General features: G+C 49.6%; 1 protein-coding gene across 2 annotated transcripts in view; it reads right to left on the reverse strand.

Annotated features, from left to right (window-relative positions):
- The window catches only part of VPS13A (vacuolar protein sorting 13 homolog A), a 2,314,464-nt gene that overhangs the window by 46,234 nt on the left and 2,252,862 nt on the right, over window positions 1–15,368 (reverse strand). For both annotated transcript variants that reach the window (XM_085633365.1, XM_085633382.1), the window contains one exon: window positions 989–1,112. In XM_085633365.1, the coding sequence (XP_085489491.1) occupies window positions 989–1,112 (124 nt within the window). The remainder of the gene's footprint in view (window positions 1–988; window positions 1,113–15,368) is intronic.

A 15,368-nucleotide genomic window follows, 5' to 3' on the forward strand; every position in this document is an offset into this window, starting at 1 on the left:
GAACTGTTGGGAACGCTCCTGCAAGTCTTCGGCGCCATGGCCCGACAACTAGGGCACGTCTCGGGGTTATGTACGTGCCCGAAGCAGGAGAAACACACGACATGCGGGTCCTCTGCCGACATGTTCTGATGGCAGTCCCTACAGGACTGAGACCCTGGCATCCCTACTGCACCAGAAGTCGAGTACTAGACAAACAAGAGAAACAAGTCTCAGAAAACAAGTAGAAAATATGACTAGGAGTACAGCTCTCTCTCGGATCTGCACCTGCTGGCGCGGAAAAAGAAAGAACTGACGTCAGCGCGCGTGGGTGCGTCTAAGTAGCTCCGACGACGTCATCTCGGCAGCTATGACGCCAGCGATGTATGCGGAGCCGCGCAACGACGCCTACCGACGTGCAGGGGTACTGCTGACGAAAAACTTTCCAGATCCAGTCTGACGCCTGGGGATATTCTAAGGTAAGGAATCTCTCACGAACGTGTCTCTTTCAGATGTGTAGAATATGTCCCTGTTCTTGCCCTTATCTTGTTCTTGGGCTTGTGTGTGGACAGGCTCGGTATATGCTCTCTGATCCCTCACTCATTATATAGAATATGTTCCTGTGCTTGCCCTTGTCTTGTCTTCTTCTTGGGCTTGTGTGAGGACAGGGTCTGTATAAGCTCCCTGATCCCTCACTCATTATATAGAATATGTCCCTGTGCTTTCCCTTGTCTTGTCTTCTTCTTGGGCTTGTGTGAGGACAGGCTCTGTATAACCTCCCTAATCCCTCAATTATTATATCCAACTATTCTCTTTGTCTCCCTGAAATGCGTTTCCCACATGCTTGCCATTTCAACCTCTCACTTATAATCATATTAAAGAAGGCTAGAATAAAAATCAGATAGTATTTGCTAAGGAAAAGACAACCTCAAACGTTGATTAATGGATGAGTTTCCTGGGTATAGGTCATCACTCTAGTATCATTGAGCCATGACCATAGAATCAGTCTTACCTTGGCTTCAATCCGTAGTCTTCTTCCGCTAACAATGAATGGTTCTCTGGTAAACTCATCAAATGTATATTGCCACTCACAGGTGAGCTGCCCAAATGTTCCTCTTGTCACAAACAAAACACCACTGGTATAATAATAAAATACAAGGGAGAAAAAACAGAAAAGTGTATCAGAAAGTATCTAGTGCAGTTATGCATTTAAACGTATTACAGGCGCAGGGCAGGTGAAGCAAAACAGAATCAACTACAGCATTTCCATCTTCTCAGCTATCCAATGCCGCAGTGAAGAAAGAACAGAAAGACTAGTCTGTGCATTTGCCTGGAAGTGGCAAGCAAAATATGGGATAAAAGGGAGTTACAAGTGGTTTCTCCACTGGGTATACATTACTTGACAAGGATGTGATCTATGAACAAGCAAGCCTGGAGAAAACAGCAATTTACAATTAGTGTGGGTGCAATGGCCTACGACTGCTCAACCAGATATCAGGCCTTAAACCTCAAGGTGTGCACAAGATAACATTGAAGCAAGGCTTGCAAGTTCCGTTGGGTATTTAATAGCTTCTAAAAGATTAGGCAAAAACCTCCATTGCAAACCAGAAGCAAGGTATGCGCACTGACATTTTGTGCATTACAATCTATTGACATCATCCTAACTAGTTGTTAGGATGGAGCTAATTATGAATAAAAGAGAAAGGCTGATATTGTCAGTAGTTACTTACCTTCGGTAACGATATAGCTGTAAGAAACAAAGGTTAGTTATAGATTCCGTACCTTAGAGTTACCCCCAGGCGTCAGACTGCATCCTGAAAGTTTTTTCGTCAGCAGTACCCCTGCGCGTCATAAGGTGGCGTTGGTCGACTTCGCTTTCGTCATCGGCGTCATGGTCGCCAGGCTGACGTTGCGGTAGCTACTTAGACGTCGCCCTCACGCGCTGACGTAAGTTCTGTACACGACTTTCCAAACCAGAAACGCAGAGCCATGGAAGACACTGACCACTGTGCACAAAACTAGGGCCCTGAAAGGAAGTCCTTAACCCAAGAAGTCAGTTTGCAGAACGGGGTGGATGGGTGGTGCGGTAAGAAATCTATAACTAATCTATGTTTCTTACAGATATATCGTTACCGAAGGTAAGTAACTTGTTCATTAGAAAGAAACAGTTAGTTATAGATTACTTACCTTAGAATAGATACCCCAGGAATACCAAACCCGGAGGTGGGTCTGCGAACGAAGATCACACCAGAAAGTCCTGGAGAACAGAGTGGCCAAAGAAGCCGTCTCTCCGGACTTGGCTGTCCAGACCGTAGTGTTTCATAAACGTGTGCAGTGATGCCCACGTAGCTGCCTGACAGATATCATGTAGAGGAACTCCTCTTTCCAATGCAGTAGTGGCTGCCGTCGCCCTGGTGGAATGGGCTAGTAGCCCCACTGGAGGCTCCTTTTTAGCCAGAGAATAGCACACTTTAATACACAAAACGACAGCACCATTCATGATTGTATTATGTGTTGCGTCCTCGAGAAGACCGTATGAGGCCCGAGGATTCTTCCCGCAGAAACACGACAGGGTATGGGATGGCTGGAGGGAGTACAGGGAGGGAACTTGACCCTCTAGGGTAGTCTCTTATTGTGTGGCAATCCTGTGCTTCATTTGATATTGTGGTCCCAGTAAGTGCACATCATACTGGTATTGGCAAGAAAGGGTGGTATGGTCTGTATACCGTCAGAGCGATGGACGTACAGGTGGCGGTTTCTGTTTGATGTTCTCCAGATTTCAAGTTTCTCACGTAAGGTACATAAACTCCATAAAAGGATATATAAAAATATATTATGAGTACATATTGTGTGATCCTAGGTATGTTAAGAAAGAAAAAATTATCCCCAGGCGTGAGACTGGACCCGGAAAACTTTATTGCCCAGCATCTCTGCACGCTGGGAGCGGCACCACGTGACTCCGCCCCGATGACTTCTGCGGGCGTGACGTCAGCGAGGTCACATAAGCCCCACCCCAGCGTGCTGACGTCAGTTTGCTTCGGAGAACTTTTTCTGCGCCACAACACGGAGCCATCACAACAAACCTGAGGAGAGCATGAGAACAGTGTGCGAAAAAAACAGAGAAACAAAATAGAGTGAACAAAAGGTGAGAAACATCACCAGGTGGCACCAAGGCACCAGAAGGCGACAACAGCAGGCCAGAGCAGGAAAGGAGCAGAGCACCACACTGAGGAACAACTGTGCAAACCCAGGCAAAAGCACCAGGTGGCAGTAAGCACCAGAAGACCAGAGCAGCGAAGCCATAGCAAGAAAAGCGCAAAGCACCACTCCGTGGAACCACCCTGCAAGCCAAGGGGAGAGGCATCCTGGAGGCACAAGCATGTGAAAGCGCTGTGACAGAAAGAGAGAGGGTCTGCAACCACAACCACAAAGGTAAGGGCCACAAGCCCGGAACAGAGGAGCAACTGCAATCCATCCCCAGACAAAGGACAGGGAAAAGAACCCCCAACGATGAAGACCGGGTGGGGATCAGAAACTCTAACAACAGAGGGAAAGAGCAAAAGTAGGCCCTCACGCTGGAGAGAAACCAGCTGGAGGGATGCCTGACCGGAAGAAAATAAAGAGGAAACCCACAGAAGACAAACCACCCAGAGGGAGGCGACCGCAGAAACCCAAGCAGAGGGTCCTCGCAGAACGGGGAGGAAGGACGGTTCGTGAAGGAATCTGCGGCTAGAATCGTCTCTACCAGATACATCGTTACCGAAGCTAAGTAACTTGTACATCTGATAGAGACTACTAGCTCCTGAGTCCTTAACGTAGAATAGATACCCTAGCCATACCCAGAAGGGAGGAGGGCCTGTGAGAGAGTCTCCCAACCAAGAGAGATACAGGGCCCCAGCAGGGGACATGTCACAGGGACAAGAAGGGAAAGGCCAGGATAACCTAGGCCCAACCAAGGAAGAACTGCCCAACACCCCGCAGGGGCAGACAGCGCCCGAAAGCCCCAAGGACCCCCTCCAACCCTAGGGAGAAGAGGAAGAACCGGAGGCAGGGCCCACCGTAAGAAACACAGACACAGTGACAGAAAAAACTGAACACCCTTAGCTGCAAGCAGCGGACAAGGCAGGAACGACTCCACCGCCAAGCGCAGATGGAAAGAAAGGCAAAGAGGCGCAAAGCCCCAGCAGAACCAGAGGCAGGAGCACAAGGGAATACATCAAGGGCCACAACGGTGGAATAGAACAAACAGGCCTGCACGGGCATGCGCAGCCAGCAGCAGGTAACACCACAGAACGGCGTACCCAGGACAAGCCAGACGCCAGCCGAAGGCAGAGGCCAGGGAGGGCCAGGACACACCCCAAAAGAGGGGCCGGGCAGAAAAGAAGGAGAGAGAGAGACGGAGGACGGACCAATCCGTCCACCCGAACACAGAAGCCAAGGAAAGCCAGTCCCTCCGGAACAGCAGACAAAGGACCAAGCCGAAACACCGGACAGAAGTGCGGAACCGCCACAACACGATGCCGCAGACAGCAGGCCAGACTGGCCTAGCGACGTAGTGAACAAGGAGAAGGAAGGACCTGGGCGCAACGCAAGCTGCTGCAAGACAACCAGCAAGAAGATCGCACCTGCGACATATCGTGATGCCACGGAGAGCAAGGAGCCCTAAAAGGGCGACCACACCTCCCCAGCACATGACAGAGCTATGTAATAGCTACCATTACCCCACATAGGGTATGTTACGTCCCAAGAAACATGGGAACACCTCTTAGGAAAAACTTTACGCAGCAGAGGACAAACAGAAAAGCCTGCGGAGAAAACCGCAGACAGCTTGCTAATCAGCCAATAAAGAGGACACAGAAGGCCTAATCTCAGAGCTTACCAACAGCCAAAATCACAAGTCAAAGGGCCGGACCAGCAGCCAACAGCACCAAAGGGCAAACGAAAGGACCCTAACGGCACACCAACCACACAGAACACACAACCGGGGCTACTCGTTATTAGGCCCCAGAAAACAACGGGAGAACACCCCCAAGAACACAGACAGACATCCAGGTCACTGAGGAGGAGGAGGAGGGGGGAGGAGGAGGAGGACGAAGCAGAGCAAGGAACCTCTGAATGGCAGAATCCGCAGGGGCGTGGAACAAAAGAGTGCCCATGAAGGGAAGGTCAACCAGCCGTTCTCTAACGTTCTCAGGGAAAACACTAACCCTCAGCCAAGCATGGTGACGAAGGGCCATTGAAGAAGCCATGGTGCGACCAAGCACCTCAGAAACGTCCAGAGCTGAGCGAAGAATAAACGCCGCCAGCTCCCGGCCATCCAACACATGGTGCCGCAGATCAGCGCAGGCACCCTCCTGAGAAGCGGAAGACAGAAGGGACTCCGCTGAATCCTACAAGCAAGAAGTGGCTCTGGCCAACACACAAAGCGTGTTAAGCGCCCGCACGGCAGCACTGGAGGAGGCGAAGATGTTGCGCCCCCAGGCATCTAACCACTGGGCCTCCCGTGACGGGGGAGACAACACCGATGGCAAGGAGGGAAAGGCAGTCTGTAAAAGAGGGCCCTTGGTAGAAGGGTGGAAGGAAAGGCAGACACGATCATGCGGAGCAGGACGGTGGCGGTGCAGAAGCGGCTGGGGTACCGGGTCCCCCGTGGCAGGATGCCCCCAGGAGAGAATTATGGAGCAAAGCCTCAAAGGGAAGTAGCAGCTCCCGTCCACCAGAGCCCTGATGGAGAACCTCCAGCAAATGATCCGCGGGGAAATGGGCAGCCGGGTCGCCCATGCGCAAAATCTCCGCAGCCAGGGAGACAGCCTGGGCGAAGGCAGCACTTGCCTCCGTAGGGCAACGAGGTGGGGAGAGCAATTCCTCCGTGGGCGACGGCTGTAAGCTAAGCCTGCCGTCCCCCAGCCCAACCAGAGGAAGGAAAGGTCAAGCCCGGAATGGGGGAAGGTTGCCCGATGAGTGGGGAACCAGAGGCGGCTTCGGGGAAGACTGCGGGCGTGGGGACGGCGAAGAGCCGTCCTTGGAAGACGCCGGAGAAAAGGCCACGACGCGGCGTCCTGTCTCCGGAGAAGAAGAAACAGTTGCCGAACATCTGGAGAAGAGGGGTCGTACGAAGATGAATCAACGACCCGGCGTTGGCACGGCGCCGTGGAGTCTGCCACCGGCATCAGCTCAACGTCGACCTGCGCCGAAGGGGACGCCAAGACGACCTCTGCCATGACTCGCGCCGTGGGAGAACGGGGCGGGGTCTGAGCCGGGGCGGCCAAAGAACGGCGCCGAAAAGGCGCAGACTCGACCTCCAACGAAGCAGCCGCCTGCGCGGAGAGACGAGGGGGGCCCGGGGACACGCCCCGGCCCCTGCGCCGCCGCCAGGGCCAGCAGCCGCCGGCACCTGAGCGGCGTCAGCTCGGCCTCGGACAAGGCTGCCTCCTGCCCAGAGACCGAGGGGGACTCGAGGACGAGCCCCCAGCCCCAGCAACCTCCCTCGACACCACAGGGACCCCAGCGGGGGTTTGCGGGGAGGCAGAGGCGCCGTGGTCCGAAGGAGGGAACCTCGTAGGGCCGCACCCCGACGACACCACATCCCCAGAACCTAGAGCTGAACCTGTCGGAGCCGGAGCCGCCGGCGACACCGCAGAAGGCCCTGCACATGGCAAGGGATCCGCAGACGTCCCAGGAAGATGAGGAAAAGAAGCAATAATCAAAGAGGCCTGCAAGGCCGCTGCATAGGCCTCGATTTGGGCTCTGGTCGCTCCCGTGCCAGGGAACGGCGGGTAGGGTGGCAATGCGCGGCGCTGCACAACCCGCGGAGAACCCGCACCCCCCACAGGCTGGGGACCGGGCCTCGGGGACAAACTGCGACACTTACCAACAGGTGAGCGACGCCCTTGTAGCCTTGGAGAGGGACGATGTCGGAGACGGAAGCGGCGGTTCTTGAACCCCTCCGCGGGGGACGGACGTGGCGACGACGCCAACCTGGACATGCGGGCCGAGAGGAGTTTCATCCGGCGCTCCCGCCGGGACTTCGGCTTAATCTGCTGACAAGCCTCGCAGTCCGTGGAGTCATGGTGCCCCCCCAAACACCACATACAAATGGGGTGAGGGTCCGTCACAGACATCTGGCGCGCGCAAGAAGAGCACGTCTTGAAGCCTGAAGGCATTCGCACACTGTTCTCAAGAAAATGCAAAGCGTAAAAAGAAGGCCTGAAAACAGACCAGGAACACGATCCGGATCCGCGTTGCACGCGGAAAAGAAGAAAACTGACGTCAGCGCATCGGGGTGGGGCTTATGTGACATCGCGGACATCACGCCCGCGGAAGACGTCGGGCAGAGTCGCGTGTTGCCTCACCCGGCGCGCAGAGATGCTGGGCAAGAAAGGTTTCCGGGTCCAGTCTCACGCCTGGGGTTAATTCTACGTTAAGCAATCTGCGGCTAGTAGTCTCTGTCAGATGACAAGTTACTTATCCTCAGTAACACTCTTTCTGGTAGATACTCCTCAAGACGGAATTATTTAAGATCTGAGCCTTGTAAAGCCATGTCAGCCTGCTCTGTTTTCTATGCTAGCGCGGAGATACCTCTAAGGGGGTGATTCCTGCGCTTTATAAATCTCATACATACATACTCTCACAACAGATTCCTCATGTTTTGAATATTCCCTAGGTGTCGACTAGATCTAGAAACTTTTTAAGCAGTACCCTTGCGGGCTGGTAGGTGGTGTCATTTGGCTCTATGCAACTTTCGTTCTGCTCTGGAAGTGATGCGGGGGAACTTCATAGAGAATCCACTCTCATGTGCGGACATCATTTACTTTGCAGGCTGTCTGTGCCTCAAGAGGCAGATCCCAACAAGCAAACTGACTTAGACCAGTGTGCAGATCTCTATATTTGGGACCTTCTTACATGGAAAAGAGCCCAGTTCACAGAACGGGGAGGATAGGAGGGTCGGTAAGGAATCTGCAGTTAGATTAGGTCTGTGTCAGAAAGAGCGTTATAGAAGGTAAACAACTTGTTCTTCTGATGGATACTTATAACAGCAGATTCCTCATCTTCTGAGTAGATATACTCCAGGACTGAGTGAGCAAAATGCTTGCATCGATGGACCAGGCTGTCCAGACAGTAGTGCTTTGTGAACGTAAGGAGTGACACCCAAGTAGCAGGCTGCAAATACACAGAATAGGCACTCCACATGCCAACTGAGTGATAGCGTTCTTAGCCCTGGTGGAATGAGCCCATAAACCATCCGGGGGCTGCTTCTTAACCACTGTGTTGCAGATTTGATTTCCAGAGCATGATACATTGATAGAAGAATCTCTTCTGCACTCCCTTGCCCTTCTTCTCTCCAGTGAATTTCACAAAGAGCTGATCGTTCAAACAATATTCCCTGACTCGATCGATGTAATAGTGGAGTCAACTTAGGGTCCACCAATGTAGTCTGTACTCCACCTTAGAGAGATGAAGTTGAGTGAAGAATGAGGGTAGGGTGATGTTTTCCCAACAAGAAAAGGAGCTAACACTTTTGGAAGAAAGGAAGCTCGGGTTCTCAGGACAAGTTGGTCTGGAAAGAAAGTAGTGCACGCCAGGATGATGGGACAGGGCTTAGAGCTCACTCACTCACCACTCTGATGTTATGGTAATTAGGAACAATGTGTTAAGGGCTATAAGCTGTAGTGGGCAGGTATGTAGCGTTTCAAAAGCAGCACACATCAGGAAGGTGAGAACCAAGTCAAGGGTCCACTGAGGAATGATAAAATGCAGTGGGCTAAAACCAAGGTTGCAAACCCTTCAAAAAAAACGCATCACAATGGGAGGTTTAAACAACGAGGACTGACCCGGCAAAAGCATACAGGCCAAAGAGCCGACAGGTCCCCATTGACTATGCCCAAAACAAGTCCTTGCTGGACTACGAATAACATAAAAAGTAATTGTTCGGTTAACCTAGCTTGAAGTGGGTCAATCTGCCGAGTACTGCACCAAGCCACAAACTTGTCCCAACAGCAGGCGTATACTGATTTTAGCGAGGGATGCCTAGCTGCCAAGATAACATCTACAACCTCAGGAGGGAGATCAAAGGCAGTCTGCTGTAGCAGCTCACTCTCCAAGCATGAAGGTGCAAAACGTGCAGGCCTGGGTGCAGGATCATGCCTGCTGCTGCAACAGAAGATCCTCCTGAAGCGGCAGCCTGATAATAAGACAGATGCTCCTCCCCAGGTGTTCTGAATACCACATGCTCCTTGCCCAAACCGCTGCCACCAAGATGACTTGCGTCCAGTTGTACTTGATCTTTTTCAGAACACTGGGCAAGAAAGGTATTGGCAGGAAGGAATACAGGAGTCCCAAGTTCCACTCTAGGCAGAATGTTCCCCTGAGGAAGAGATACCTTGGAAACTCCAACAACAAAAAGTGTTGAAATTGCACATTCTCTGTGGTTTGAATAAATCGAGCTAAGTTTCTCCGGTTTCACGGAAGAGACCAACTATCACCTCCAGGTATAAGTGCCAGTCATGATCCGCTGGGCTTCAGAGGCTAAGGTTCGGCCGCCTAGGCATTTTGAGATCCTGCCAGCTCGTATGCCACCAGGAATATCTCCTGGTGTTCCAGCCACTTCCAGAGATGTAGTGCCATCTGACACAGGGTCGAAGATCCCATCCCACCATGTTTGTTGCAATACCACATGGTGCTGGTGATTTCCGTCAGAACGTGTACGAGCCTCTCTCTCTGATGGACAGTAGGAAGGCCTTCAATCCCAAGAGATGGGCCGCAGTGGCGTAAGGTTGATGCGGAGCCAGGACTCTGCCAGAGACCACATGGTTCTGATCTCGACTGTTGGCTCTTGGTGGGGTAGGGAGGAGGGGCCTGCCGCTGGCTCACTTGCTGTCCAGCAATCACCACTACGGGTATTTTGCCGTTGCCTCCAAAATCTGGATGTGATCGTAGAGGTCCTCCCCGATGTTGTGCCCATTGGGACTTCAGATCCCACTGCAGAGTCCGCATATGCCACCTGGCGTGTTTGACCAACAGGATGCAGAAGACCATCAGTCTCACAACCTCAGAGTAATTTCGACTCTCCATTCTTGGGGGGAAGGCACAATACTGCCCCATGTCCAGAATGGCTCAGATGAAGGGGAGCGTATGTAAAGGAGTCAAGTGTGACTTCAGAAGGTTGATAGTGGACCTCAATGAAGGGAGGTGGTTCACTGTGGTTTGAAGGGGGGTGACAACTACCTGTAGCGGGCCCGCCTTCAGAAGCCATTGATCGAGGTACGGGGAAGACTGGTACCCCTGATGTCTGAAGATGTGCTGCAGCCATCGCCATCACTTTTGTAGACACCCGGGGGGCACTGGTGGGGCCAAAGGGGAGCACAGCAAACTGAAAATGTTCCTGCCCACCTTGAACTGCAGATAACATCTGTGGGACTGAAGAAAGGGAATGTGGAAATAGGCATTCCACAGGTCCAACAAAACTATCCAGTCTCCACTGTTGAGGGCAGACAAGACTTGGGCCAGGGTAAGCATCTTGAATTTATTCTTCCACAGGAAGGAATTTAAAGGGCAATGGTCTGAGGGCTTCATTCTTCTTTGGGATCAGAAAGCAAGGAGTAAAAGCTAAAGCCTACCCTTTCTATGGCTCCAAAGCCAACAGGGCCTCCACTCCCCGTTGTAAGAGGGACAGATGTTCTCCATCAGCCGTTCGGGGGATGGTGGAATGTGCTGCGGGGTGAGAAGAAATGGTAAGGCGTAACCCAGAAGGACAATTTGTGGAACCCACTTGATTGAAGTTATTGCCTGCCACCCTGTCAGAAAATGTTGGATCCTGCCTACGACACGGTGTGACTCGAAGGGACCACTAAAGAGGTTTAGCAGCAGCAGGTGGGGTGGGTGTCTGTGCTGCACACTGCCCCTGCTGTCCAAGCCGTCTGTGGGTATCACAGCTTCGGCCACAAAAAAGCTGATGGATTTGCTGGATAGGCTGAACTGCATGGTGATATTGGAGTCCCTATCATAGCGACGGAGGGTGCAAAGCTGTTGGTGTGGCTGCGGCAGCAGGGTAGACGGGCACCAATAGAGCAGCTTGTCCGTATTATCCTACAATTCGCTTGAGGACCGAGTCTGCTTTCTCATCCAAAAGTCAGAAGCCATCAAAAAGCATGTCCTTTGAAGTGGACTGGACATCGGTGGAGAACCCTGTGGACCACATCCAGGTGTGGTGCCTGAGAGCTACAATGGTACCAATTGCCCTGCCTAGGCAATCCATTTTGTCAAATTGCGATCATCCTCAATAGCTTGCATAAGGAAGGGACACAAAAATTATGCAAAAGAGTCCCAAAGGGCATGGGAATAATACCCTAAGAGGCAGCTGGCGTTAACAGGACATAGTGCCAAACTGGTCAAAGAAAACATGCGCTTCCCAAAGATTTCTATGCATTTTATTCCCTGTCTGGTGGTGTGGTAGAAAATGCATTATCGATGACCTTTCTCATTGAGGCCTGCATAACTAGGCTCTCAGGCAAGGGAAGTGGAGTCAGAAGGTCTGGATCACCCGGGGCTGGGCAATGGAGCCATGCTATCTGCCTGTTCACCGGAGGTCCGGAACAGGGTTTTGCCCAAGCCCTGAGAAGGGCGTCTGTGAGAGCTTCACTGAATGGAAGCAGGGGCTCAGTATCTGTTCACCGAGGCTGAAGCCTCCAAGTAAGGACATTAGACTTCACCTCTTTAGTGGGTAACTGGAGGTCAAGAACCGCGGCGGGCCTTCTTTTGACCCTGGTGAAAGAGGCATTTTTTGCCTTGGCAGGTCCAGGCATTGGAATTAGCCCAGAGTCTTGTGAGGTGTCCAGGCCTCTGGTGTCCAAAAGGTCCTCATACTAATTGCCTTTATTATATGATTGGGCAACTTCATCCCCAGCATCATATGCATGTTTGTCAGAATTCTTTCCAAGGAAGTATGAGCAGTTAGACCCCTTCCTGTATGAAGGGGCAAAGATTCTGGAATCGACTAACCATACATTATTTCCTTCAGCCTTTATATGATGATGCCAATGCGTTATTCACTATTTCCCCAACCCTGATTGTCCTTCAGAGGGTACCTCACATAGGGAATTCTGTGGTCGCAAGTAGCTACCACAGCATTCCCTCCATGTGACGGCACCTTTAGCCTGTACACAATTTTTGCCCAGCATCACCCAACATTCTGGCAACCGAGGTTTAGTTTTTCGCATTATGAATATGGATTCCATAAATTAAGGATGCTAACTGCTATTGAATAAAAAGCCAAGATTGGCTGAGGGTGTTATACATGGTAAGGGACCACTTGGCATTTATGTTATTCTGCGTTCCCTAGCCCTGTTATTCACAAGGGAAAGCAGGCAAGTATTTACAAAGTAAGCATATGAAGTTCCTAAGTCATACAGAAATTACAATTTGGGGCACTGGATTTCAAGGCATTGACCGATCTGATTCATAAGTACAGGCAAAATATACATACACACAGAAGAGATCAAATCTACCTTTCCAAGAAATTAGAGACAATAACACATATGGTGGAGTGGGCTTCATGTGTACTGAACAATTGTTAGCATCGGACCTCAATGGTCAGTTCGTGGGTGGAGTCGATGTATGCTGCCAGCACAGATAATGTTATATATTTACTACTGAACAGCATATTCCCTCTAATCCGCTTAGAGTTGGAGTTTAAGCGTAATATTCTTCTACATTCTCAGTGTCATCGACATTTAACCACGTTGTCATTTTGCCCAAATCCCTGAGGTAGTCGTCATCATCATCATAATCTTTATTTCTGATTCAAAAGGGAATCGATAAAAGCAACACACACAAATAGTTGAAATTCCAATAGAAAAGAAATACGACTCTATATAAATAAAATGAGTGAGCCCAGCAAGACTTCATTCTCATCACACAATAACGAACATGCCTGATTGAATTTAACAGCAAGCTATTCATCTTAGAGGTGTACATCACACCTCCATTCTTTGCCTTATCTTGACTGCCTCGTTAGGAAAACTTACAACAGAATAACATCTAAACTCATAATTTAACATTTGTAAAAATCAAACAAACCAACAAAAAGAAAAAAAACAGAGCGGGACGGATGTCTAAAACCCATGTTTTTAAGGAGCAGTTTAGTAAAAACTAAGCGGGCTGTCTATACAACTAACAAAACATTAAAACCTGAAGAGCATTCAATTTCTGAGGAGACACAAGCCCGCAGCCACAGAAACAAAGATCTTAATTGAGTTCTACCTTCTAGATACTGCCAGCAGACAATGTAACAGACTAAGCCTGAACTTTTACAACAAAGAGTGATGATCACCACTTGTTACAAATGTAAAGTAAGGCTCAGATGTATTGTCATTTAAGAAGATGTATCCACGGAGGGGATTATCTGACAATACGGAATATTCTCTTTCCGTGATTTACTGGTTCACTCTATACGTTTCTTAGTTAGTGACCCTTTGTTGCTAAATGCCTCTGGACACCCTAAGGCGACAAAAGTGTTCTTCACATACCTCAACCAACGATTGTTCATAGCCTTTCCAGATTTAAACAATCCTCTGTTATTACTCTATTGAGCTTTGGCTCAGGATTAGCCCAAATCATGATCCATCTAATCAGGGGTCGCAAGGCCAAGACGTCAGAGAGATATTATAGTAAGCCTAAATCCTGGTGTTTGATATAGGCAGAGATGGCATTTGGCAATCACAAAAACCTTGTGTAAATTGTTTTCGCCACAACTTGTAGAGAATGGACCTTATACGCCCAGATATCACTACTTAGGTCAAGGCAGACACACACTTAGCCTGATAGACCTTCATCATGGATAAGTTTATGTCAAACTCAAAAACTCTTTTGATGGACTTTGGTAAAGGCTTCTTCTTGGCAGCTAACAAATGAACTTACAAGGTCAAAAAAATCAAACAAAATGCCTAGATATGGAAGGCATCCACCCTTGAAAGAATTCTGCCTTGCAGGCTGAAATGCCTAGTCTTCATTGATTGTGAGCCATCCACCATAACACGAGATTTTGAATAGTTTGTCACTAACTCAGCGAGTCCATAAACTTAACGAGGTAGTTGTGTGGTTTTATATCCACTCTCACTTGATTCATACAGATCTCTTTTCGCTGGGTATGGTTTTAAATGTTGGTTGTAAGAACTTGCTTTAGGGGCCTTGACTGTGGTGCTTTAAAAGCCCTTTGGGCCTCACAAGCGGTAAAAAGTACTATACAAATACCAGTACAATACATTATAATACATACCAACTATCTAACTGATATATATATGTACAATATGATTATAGCAAACATGCTGATTGTCCTTTAGTTGCAAAATTGCCATGTGCATTAATTTTGAAGAGAACTCAATGCACCTTGCCCATTTTAATATTGGTCCAGAAATATCTCTGAAAGTCCTAAACTCATAATACAAATTAATAATTGTGATACAGCTTACTTAAGTTAACCTAATAACCATATAAACACAGCAAGAAAGGCAGTGGTGGCAAGGACAGTAGCACATCAATCCTATCAATTGACAAGTAAGTTCCTGTTAATAACCAATTCAAACTCTTAGTGCCTCTCAAGAACACAAAAACATCCTACTACCCAAAGATGTCGCTGCACGGATATTCCTAAGAGCTTCCGTGTTACTAGAACAAAAAACACTGTGTCTCGGCACTCTAAATGTCCATAATGCACAAGTTACTATTTGTGTAACGATATATCTGTAAGAGACATTAGTTAGTGATAGAATCCTTACCTTAGAATGTCCCCAGGCGTCAGACTGCATCCGGAAAGTTTTTGTAGCAGTACCCCTGCGCATCAGTAGGTGGTGTCGTGCGGCTCCACGTCCGTCGCTGGCATCGTAAACGCCGAGATCACGTCACGGAAACTACTTAGGCGCCACCCATGCGTGCTGACGTCAGTTCTGTACACAACTTTCCGCGCCAGGAACGCAGAGCCATGCAAGAAACTGACCACTGGTGCCAAGAAACTGAAGCCCTGAAAGGGATGACCTTAACCCTAGAAATCAGTTCGCAGAACGGGGAGGATGGGTGGGGCGGTAAGGAATCTATCACTAACTAATGTCTCTTACAGATATATCGTTACACAAGTAGTAACTTGTGCATCTGAAAGAGGCACGTTAGTGATAGATTCCTTACCTTAGAATAGATACCCCAGCAATACCAACCCCGGTGGTGGGTCTACAAATAGATTACACGAGAAAGTCACGGACAACAGAGTGGCCAAAGAAGCCGTCTCTCCGGACCGGACTGTCAAGGCAGTAATGCTTGGTAAACGTGTGCAGCGAGGCCCATGTAGCTGCCTGACAAATGTCCTGCAAGGGGACGCCACGTCCCAAGGCAGTAGTGGCTGCAGT

This window comes from Triturus cristatus, chromosome 2_1, assembly GCF_964204655.1.
Source record: "Triturus cristatus chromosome 2_1, aTriCri1.1, whole genome shotgun sequence".
NCBI classification, from domain to species: domain Eukaryota; kingdom Metazoa; phylum Chordata; class Amphibia; order Caudata; family Salamandridae; genus Triturus; species Triturus cristatus.